The sequence below is a fragment of the Haliotis rubra genome, unplaced genomic scaffold (assembly GCF_003918875.1).
Source record: "Haliotis rubra isolate DU_JTF1 unplaced genomic scaffold, ASM391887v1 Scf569, whole genome shotgun sequence".
In the NCBI taxonomy this organism is placed as follows: Eukaryota; Metazoa; Mollusca; class Gastropoda; order Lepetellida; family Haliotidae; genus Haliotis; species Haliotis rubra.
In genome coordinates, this window is record NW_025767267.1 from 2,950 (window position 1) to 13,592 (window position 10,643).

Genomic DNA, 10,643 nt, shown 5'->3' on the forward strand with positions numbered 1-10,643 from the left:
TAGTCAGCTGAATTGGGGACGCGTCAAGCCCACAATCGTTAGTTCAGGCACGGAGCAACATTTCCGAAGCTTTCTATCGCTTAGTGTCGTCTATGTGTCATCGTTTTCAAACCTGCATCAATGCAAATGGTTGATTACACACGATACTGAATCTTTGTGAACTGACTTTTGACAGCACATCTCTTCAATGGCGTGTCACGATGCCTAGTGTCAAATCATACATCAATTGTATTCTGCCAACAGGTAAACAGTCATTAAGGAAAACTCCACAACTGTTATTATCTTTTGCATTCAAAATGGCACAACATCAAATAATGCACAGTTTATTCCAGTATGACCAAAGACATAAGATGTGTAAATATTGGCCGTAACATTTGTGGGGCGCAGTAGTGCAGTGGTAGCCGTCTGCCTATCACGCTGAAGGCCCGGGTTCAGGTCCACGGTGGAGGCACCTAAGTTCGGGTCGAGGTGGGCACATTTGCGTAGTACCCTTGGACAAGCTACTTAGATCCACATTGCCTCAGTTCACACAGCTGCAAAATGGGTACCCGTGAGGATGTGCTAGCAATGTGGTTTGTTTAGTTCATAACGCTTAACAGGCAGCATGGCTGTATGATCCCCAGAGCGTTAAAAAGTATCGGAAAGAACGCCAGTGTTCCATGACCGGAGATAGTAATGCACGTAGCGTGGTGAGCAGGCAATGTGCCTGGATATGAGCGCCATATAAGCGGACCATTACTATGACGTTACTGATAGCGTGGTTAGCAACATTAAGCACATTTATACTCACGGCAGCATTCACTTCTAGCTGTGACCTTGACCTTGGTTACTTTGACCTTGACCTGTAGGTCCACTTGCCACCAGGGTCGGAGTCTGCAAACTGAGCCGCGAAGCAGCTGTTACTGCCCCAGGTTGTGCCTGTATTCCCATCGTTTACCGCTTGTGGTGGATGGGTGTTGTACGAACTGGAACTGGCCGGCTTGCTCCAGTGCCAGGTCAGTTTCTTGACCAAAACAAATAAGAACAAACATGACAATATCCGAATGAACTGATGTATTTCGACGTCAGACTCGGGGGCTTGGTTTACACATGTCATCTTATTCCAACGGCCTAGATCGATGCTCATGATGTTAATCATTGGTTAAGACTCGATTATTTACAGACCTGAAGATCACGATCCCGTTAGTCATCTCTTGCGGACAGAATGGGTTACTGAAGACCAGTTCTAATCCGGATCTTAACGGGTCTATAATCACCAGTAGTGAGAGTGATGGTGGGTGAGTGAGTGAGTTTAGGTTTACTAAACCTCACATCTAAATATATAATAAAATCCATCCCCCACAACAACTGAATACCATTTTGTTTGTTTGTTGGCTGGCTGGTTACCGCAGCACTCAGCGTTATTCCAGCTGTATGGCGGCGGTCATTATATAATCGAGTCTGGACCAGACAATCCAGTGATTAACAGCAAGAGCATCAATCTACGCAATTGACATGAGTTAACCAAGTCAGCGAGGCTGACCACTCGATCCCGTTAGTCGCCTCTTATGACAAGCATGGGTTACTAAAGATCAATTCTAACCCGGATCTTCACGGAAGACAAACATGGGTTACTGAAGACCAATTCTAACCCGGATCTTCATGGGACAATAACTCCAGTCGGGACACCTGGCCGGCAGAAGAAGTAGCACGAGTCCCCAGGGACATCTGAACCAAGACGTTTAACTGAAGCATCAGGTATATCGATAATCTGATATCATTAAATAAACATTAACAGCCAATCCCCTTCCCCCATCTTATATTACACGACATGTTTTATCACCTACTGCCCAGCCGAAGAAGCTACAAAGGAAACAAGTGAGGCTGCCTCGACTGTTCCAAATTAAGATCAAGTTCCTAAAGATTCAGCGGGAGCGGTGTTAATATAAGCTATAACAGGTTGGCTGGTGTTTAACACCGTATTCCAGCTGTATGGCGGCGTTCTGTAAATAATCGAGTCTGGATTAGACACTCCAGTAATCAACAGCATGAGAATCGATCTAAGTAATTGGAATACGATGACGTGTGTCAACCAAGTTAGCGAGCCTGATCACCCGATTACGTTAGTTGCTTCTTGCGACAAGCAGGGTTGCTGAAGGCCAGTTCCATAACAGCTTGTTCACCCTATTTCATTTTTTGAATAACAATATATACCCTTAAGCCTCAGCGTGACAAAAGGGTTTTCGAAAAGTTTGCAAAACGCACGCCATTTACTTAGTGAGTGAGTGAGTGAGTAAGGATGTTTTATCACATCGGCAGTATTTCAGCCACATCGTGACTAAAACAAGTTATATATTCATGACACATAAACTCAGAGTATATTAGAAGGTGGAGGAAAGATAGTTAAAAACAACCGTCAACAACTGAAGATAGTGAGTGAGTTAAGATTTTAAGTCACATCGGCAATATTTCAGCCATATCGTGACTACAAACAAGTTATAATTTTACAATGAATAAAGGTAAATTATAAAAACCTGTCAGCAAAGGACAGTAAAATAACTAGTATATCACACACTTCAATCTAAAACTAGTAATTAACACTAAAATACTTTAACTATAGAGGACAACACAATATAAAAACAGGCTATGTATTGCCAACAACTGAAGTTAGATCACCATGCCAGGGACCATGCGGACTTACAGTACTCTTGCTACCTGCACGGACACAACTAAAGATAGAGGTCCATACCAAGGACCTACGGAGCATGGGGTCTTACAGTATGTTTGCTTCCTGCATGGACCCTAGCTGGATTTACATCATCACTGTCTGCGATTGTGTTAACATCAGTTTTTGACGATATGTAGATTGTTTTATATGTTGTATTGTCTATGGGTTTAGATCTGCATTCTGGCTTTACATCTATATCTGTGAGTTTCTGGTTGTTTTTAACGTAGTTCTTCAACATGTTTTTATATTCTCGATTTATATGTGACAAATGCATGACTTGTTTTGGTCACTATATGACTGAAAGACGACCGATGCCATTTGAAATCTTAACTCACTCACCCACTCACTTGTATACGGGTTGCGTAGACAGATGTTCATGGCAGTCACCGCATTGTCTGGTCCAGACTCGATTATTATGTATGGAGTTTTGTTGCTCTTGTTATTTACAGACCCCCTCCATGTAGAAGGAGTATTTCTGAGTGTGACGTTAAACGACAAACAACAAGGAAACTTACCTGTATTAGTTCCATCTACAAAAGAGCATAGAGACGGAGATAGACTCGTTATGAGTAGGGATTCATATGATAGACTCAAGAGATACCAGAATATGATCACAACAGTGATAAAACTGATCCATTATGTTCAAACAAATCAGGTCTTAAGCAAAATGGAATTTTTAAAGGAGTTTTGGACAGCCATGAGGAACATAGGACTTCTGGTCCAGACACGATTATTGTGTAGAGAGTCATTATTTACAGACTGCCTTCATATTGGTGGGGGCGGTGGGTAGCCTAGTGGTTAAAGCGTTGGCTCGTCACGCCGAAGACCCGGGTTCGAATCCCCACATGGGTACAATGTGTGAAGCCCATTTCTGGTGTCCCCGCCGTGATGTTGCTGGAATATTGCTAAAGCGGCGTAAAACCAAACTCAGTCAGTCATATTGGTGGAGTATATAGAGTGTGGCGTTAAACGACAAACAGTAATTAAACTGACCTGTTTTTGTTCCATCGACAAACAGCAATATCACGTAAGAGATGAACAGCAACATGTCCCGACTCTGAAACACCAACTGTTTTATCCGAGCCAAAGCCGACACAATGTGACGAACCTGTAGCTGAAAAGCCACATATCCCTATTGATTTTCACATGCATCGAAGACTCTTAAACTCTGGCTCAGTATGTTTAAGTCAGCATGTATATGTAGTGTCTTATTGCTTCCGTATCATCCCGTTGGGTTTGTTCCTACAAGTTGGTGCCTTGCACAATGAGCCCATGTTTGTGGAAGTGGAGAGAGTTTTGTCTCTATGTTTACTAGAAGTGAGCATACGTAATGTCGTATCTGTATTGTGTGTTGTTTAATGCGTCAGAACACACTACTAGGTTGACCTAATGGAAGGCCTTCTAGGCAGAGTTATTGGTTGATAGCATTCATTATCAAGTATGAAGGAATACTAACCATTATTTGGAATTTGGGACTCATTAAACGCCTTCCATGAATAAGCCTACTATATATTTCTATAGCTGACACTGGGTACGGTCATACTGACCTTTGTCGATTTTATTCATGCGCTGATCCAAAGAATCCAACGTCCAGTAAACGTTTTGTGCTACACTGTACTTGTGGTATGTAGTCGAGTTACAATAGTGTTTGTCTTATAACAATATCCGGTAGGAGGCAACAGTGGAGTTGTAGCCAGGATCTTTTATGTGGAGCTTTTCTCCGAGCTGGATGTCGTCTCTTTTGTTTACTAGAAATGAGCATTCGTGATGTCGTATGTGTATTATGTGTTATTTAATGCTTGAGAATACTGTTATACATCGATGTGGAATAAAAACGATAAACAAAATCAGTGAAGAATCATCTAGGTTTTAAGTGAAACTAAACCCCTTGAAATTCACGGGTGAGACATGTCCATTGTACAGGTTTATGTATTGAAGAAGTGTCAAAGTACAATAGTCACAATGCCACACTGAAGACAAGCTGCCATCATTGTAACTGGAATATTGACTGCATAACTCACATCTGAAAGATTTGGACAAAGCTTGACATCAAGCAGGACGTTGTCAGTTAGGCTGTTTCAGAGAACAAGCTAGTTTTACCCGTGAACAACCGGGTTAGAATGGACAGGCGACTAACGGGATCGGGTGGTCAGGCTTGCCGATTTAGCTGACACATAACATCATATCCCAATTGAGTAGATCGATGCTCATGTTCTTGATCACTGGATTATGTGGTCCAGATTCGACAGCCAGATTATACTGCAGCTGGTTTATAGCTGTGCGCCGCTATCCATTCAACCAACCAACAAACAAATGTGATTCAATTGGCGTTAGAGATTGATTTCATTGTCTATTCAACAAATATGTACTGGACTTCCCATCATCTGTTCATAATTATATAGTATCATCATGAGTAACTGCAACACATTGTCACCATGTTTTATCTATCGATGTATATCCTGTGTAATCCAGAGGTGAGGTGAAATTGGGTTTTAACGTCGCTCATATGACGACGTGCATGCGTGTGTATGTGTATTTGCGGCTGCTTGTACTAGCCCAGACTGAAGCTGGTTTTATAGTGCTAGCCCACTGAGATACCATGTCGCAGTGAAGCATGAATACCCAACTCAGACACATTATACCGACTCCGAGCCGACCAGTCCCTGATGTACCCATTAATGCCGAGCGCCAGACAGGGACCAACAAGTACCATATTTTAACGTCTTTTGGTATGACGCGGTCGGGGATCGAACCCGCGACCTTCCGCTCTCCGGGCGGACGCTCTAACCACTACACCACGAAGGCGGTCTGTGTAATCCAGATATTGACTTGGAATGGCTTAATGGAAGCCTTTCAATAAACACTTAATGGTTAATAGTATTGAAAATTACGAACACATTTGGGTCTCGTTAAATGCCTTCCAAGCCTACTACATATTGCTGTAGCTGACACGATCATACTGACCAGGTCGATTTTATTGATGCGCTGAATAATACAACGTCCAGTAAACTGGTACTACATTGTACTTGTGGAATGTATTCGAATTAGAATGGTATTTCTCCTATAACAATATCCGGTAGAATGGCAACAGTGAAGATGTAACCAGGTTCTTTAGTCTGGAGCTTCTCTCAAGGCTGGAACAAACAACATCAAAATACGTCTAACGGCCTTTAATACTGACAAACAGGTACTTGACAAACGTATTGTAAGCAACCCCGAGTGTCTGGGAGCGCAGTCACCCCTGACCTATCTTGTTGTATTCTCGCCGTCTTTTGGCCTCCATGTGTTTCCTCCATATGTCTTAAGACCCGAGAAGATCCGGGTTAGAATTGGTGTTCAGTAACTCATTTTTGTCGTAAGAGGCGACTAACGGGATTGGGTGGTCAAGCTCGCTCACTTCGTTGACACATTTCATCGTATACCAGATGCGTAGATCGTGCGGTTGATCACTGGATTATCTGGTCCGCACTCGATAATTTACAGAATGCCGCCATAATGCTGGAATATTGCTGAGCGCAACGTTAATAAACAAACCAACCAACTACCCAAGAATGGTTACAAAATGCCTGCCAATGTTGAAAATTACCTAAAGAATATCCGAATGATTGATGACATGAAATTTGCATAAGGCGTATACAAGATCCGTCAGCGGCAGCATGTACAACCCACCGTAAAGACCCGTGTCACGGCTGGCCTTCAGCAACCAAGGCTAGTAAGAAGTGACTAGCGGGAACGTGTTCAGGCTTGTTAGCTTGGTTGATATATGACGTTGCATCTTGATGGGTGCTCACATCAGTCAGTAGATTTCATGTCAAGACACTATAAAGGCCCCTATCATACATCCCGAGTATTGCAGGGGCGGCGATAAACAACGACCATTTCATTTTGTGCTTCGGCTTACCTTATTAAATGAACTTTTATTCAGAGCAGTACATAAAAAGAATATCACGAAGACAAGAACAAGAAATAGTTACTCTGGAACGCAGACAGTTTGTACCTAAAATGACCGGGTAATGACCATAAATAGGTTTGTCAGTCTGGACTGGTGTGTGTCGTCATCATCGGTGGGAACAACTCCGTGAAAATCAAAAGAGGCTCACTGGAAAGTCAGAAGAGGCTCCGTGAAACTGGGAAGAGCTTTGCGACAAACATGGAGACACATTCAAAGATGCTTCGCCAAAAGATCAAAAGCGACATGCGTCATAAAAACACTTTTATGCATTACGTCACACTGAACTGACGTCACTTTTCGTCAGCCCTCTTGTAAATAAACGTACATTTGGTAACCGACGTCATGATGCATGTCAGTTTTCATCGCCTCGTACAGTCCCCTACAGCAAACTACTCCGTAGCATCCCGTTACTTGGTTTGCTGTTGCTTCATCACTGGTAGAAACATTGCGCTGGACCTTTTTTAAGGTCTCGGCTCGATTAACAATTAAACAGCGACATGGCAGTGGTCACTAAGTCTATTAAACAAATCCGACAATCCATCCGTGGAATGTCGCGTGATCAGTCAACTTAATCTGGATTTACTGTTCTAAACTTACATTGTCAGTAGACGTGCGACGTTCACATTGCCCAGCGTGGTTTACGATAACCGCAGACGTAACTAAAATAATATGGAGAAGATATTTAACCCGAACGTAAACCGTCCTCAAAGCATGCACAGTGCACTACAACTAACACAGAATGATGTAGGCCTCTTGACTACCTTTTCAGTTTATCATTAAAGTCATAACCACATGTTATAAATGACGTCACTTCCCTCTGTTCAAAATACCACTACAATACTATTAGTTTGTACCAGTACACTTGCACGCGCTTACTGGAGTGCTGTCACAAAGAAAACTTGCAATTGCAGCCCCGGTCTACGGACACTGCCATTGGTCAGCTTTGAACCAGTCAGCAGAAACTCACGGTAACCGTTCGCGAGTTATTGGCGTGAATATTATTCTTGATAGGTTGTTATGAATCCTGACTCAGCAAAGGAGTTTCGAGTTTTATTTGCACACACTGAAGCATCCTTGATACACGTAACTGTCCCATTGGACGTCATCCTGAAGAGAGGGACTTATCTCCCCTTGAAGCAGTTCACACACTGTGGCCGGTAGGTGTCTGATGTTGAACCCCGTGCAGGACTCCGAGCGTTCACATGCAGCAGCACAAGCTGCGGTATTGCCGATTCCTTCGCTGATGGTCTTCAGTGGAGTCTTGGTGGAATGTTGTGTATATTGAACGAGGGATGCGCCTGGAACAAGAATGAGTGACTATGGTTTAATACCGCTTAAAACAATATTCCATACCAGAAATAAGTGAGCAAGTGAGTTTAATTTTACGCCACTTTTAGCAATATTTCGGCAATAGCACAGCGGAGAACACCAGAAATGGACTTCCACATTGTACACCTGCGGTGAATCGATCCTCGCCCTGCAGACCGAACTCTTTAACCATTAGGCTACCCTCAACATACTGCCTGGAAGAAATACATTGTTTCTAATTGAACGTCAAACAGATTAATCAAAATATTAAGTTTCTTTCACCAACGAATCAACCATGACGTTGTTCCAGCGAGTGCTCTGACCAATCAGATCTCAGATCACCGTCCTTCTCTTCAATTAAACACATTTAAGATGTCAGCTGGAAACGTCAGACTTTGTCTTCTCACGAACGAAAGCCTCACAACTGTAAAACATGTTTTGACTTGAAGTTTGTTAATACCTTTACCTATATGCGACTTACATGAATCGAAATGTGTAGATATTGCCTCTCCGAACACCTGTGCGTCGCAAAATTGGAGCAGGTCTTGATGATTTAATTTGTTTTTACCGCTGATCCTGACAAAGCGACCAGTGACAGGTCTTGAGCAGGTAACGGTAACAGTCTCCCCTGGGCGTGACACGCTACCGGAGTAGAAGTAGCATAATTTGGGGGCAGAGTGTTGGTTGGAAGGTTGTTCTTGGTACACGTCAATCGAAAAATCATGAAGTCTTTCAGCTGCAATTGAAACCGTGCCATTTTAGGTTTGAGATTACTGATGTTTAGCTATGCCCTATCATCTGTCATGCTTGTCGTAAGAGGCGAATAACAGGATCGGGGTACAGACTCGCTGACTTGATGTAACAGTTTTAACAAGCACATACACCAATATATTTCTTTGTGTTTGCATTTGTACTCAGCCTCACCGCCCTATCCCTAAGTCGTTTCTACGACAAGCATGGATCCAGTGGCCAACGCCAGCCTCATCTTCTCCGGCATTATGTTACTATTTTATCATCCAAAACTGTGTTCCACAGGAGATATTGCTTGTGTGAGATCATACGGTATTTTCTAGGAGATATCATTTTGACAGTAGATTTTGTACAATGCCCTGACAAATGCTGTGACGTCATGAACTGGATGACGTCACAATGCTATGACATCGCTGCACTACAAGTCTAATGGTAGTTGAGTCTTCAGAGATGTACATTTTTCATTGAAAACTAATGAAGAAGGATTTTTGATAATAAATAGAATCTCACCCTCGTGTCTTCTGATATCAAATATATCAACACTCGTTGATAAAAGTGAAATTATCCTCGGCAAGCCTCGGATATTTGTAACTTTATCAACTCGTGGAGATATATTTGACATCAGAAAACACTCGGGTGAGATTCTCTATATATCACCAAAGAATCAAGATGGGTAAATATGGGCCGTAACGTTACTGATAGCATGGTTAGCAAGATTAAATACATTTATACGCACGGCAGCAGTCACTTCTAGCTGTGACCTTGACCTTGGTTACTTTGACCTTGACCTGTAGGTCCACTTGCCACCAGGGGTCGTAGTCTGATAACTGAACTGCGAAACAGCTGCTACTGCTCCAATTTGTGGCAGTATTCCCATCGTTTACCGCTTGTGGTGGATGGTTGATGTGCGAACTGGAACTGGCCGGCTTGCCCAGTGCCAGGTCAGTTTCTTGACCAAAGAACAAACATGACAATATCTGAATGAACTGATGGAATCTATTTCAACGTCAGACTCGCAGACATGGTTGGCATCCAAATTCGGTAAATCAATGCGCATGTTGTTGATCACTGGGTTACCTAGTCCAGACTCAATTATTTACAGACCGCCGCCATATAGCTGGGATATTTTGGAGTGGGCGTGCGGCGTTGAACAACCAACAAACTAGGAAACAAACCATGGCAGACGGAGATAGACTCGTTATGAGTCGGGATTCATGTGACAGACTCAAGATATACCAAAATATAATCACAACAGTGATAAAACTGATCTTGACTCCATTATTGTTTTACAAATCAGGTCTTCAGCAAAATGGACTCTTCAAAGGAGTTTTAGACAGCCCCGAAGAACATAGGGCTTCTGGTCCAGACTCCTATTTGCTCCTAATTTTACAGATCGCTTTCATGTGGCTGGAGTATTTCTGAGAGTGGCGTTAAACGACAAACAATATAAAATTAAACTGACCTGCTTTAGTTCCATCCAGAAGCCACAAAATAAAGTAAGAGATGAACAGCAACATGTCCCGAAATACCAATCGTTATCCGAGTCAAAGCCGACACAATGTCACGAACATGTAGCTGAAAAGCAACATCATTACTATTGATTTTCACATATACCAAAGATTCTTACAGGCTCAATAAGTTAAAGTATACATGTATATGTACTACCAGATACTTATCTCAAACATGTATATGTTACCTGCCGCAAGTAAAGCTTCAGCAAGGTGTCGGTTTTATATCAGAAAGGCTTAGATGTGTCCAATGAGAATACGTTCACTAAATATTCAAATCAGATGTATGTAATGTACTCAAGGTAATCAGTGTTCTAAATGTGATAATACCGCATCTTCATGACAGGACAATAGCTCTCTGTTAGTTGAACGCATTAGACTCACGATGCAGTACGAGATTAAAGGAAATCGTTTTCCA

General features: G+C 42.5%; 1 protein-coding gene across 1 annotated transcript; it reads right to left on the bottom strand.

The window, feature by feature from the left end:
- Nucleotides 1–826: 826 nt before the first annotated feature.
- On the bottom strand, nucleotides 827–10,394 carry LOC124254229 (fucolectin-4-like). Its single transcript, XM_046688116.1, has 5 exons — nucleotides 10,180–10,394; nucleotides 9,454–9,666; nucleotides 8,449–8,703; nucleotides 7,809–7,957; nucleotides 827–1,003 (listed from the first exon to the last, which is right to left on the bottom strand). The coding sequence occupies exons 1-5, from the start codon at nucleotides 10,232–10,234 to the stop codon at nucleotides 827–829; spliced, it is 849 nt and encodes a 282-aa protein (XP_046544072.1). The 5' UTR covers nucleotides 10,235–10,394.
- Between the last annotated feature and the right edge of the window lie 249 nt (nucleotides 10,395–10,643).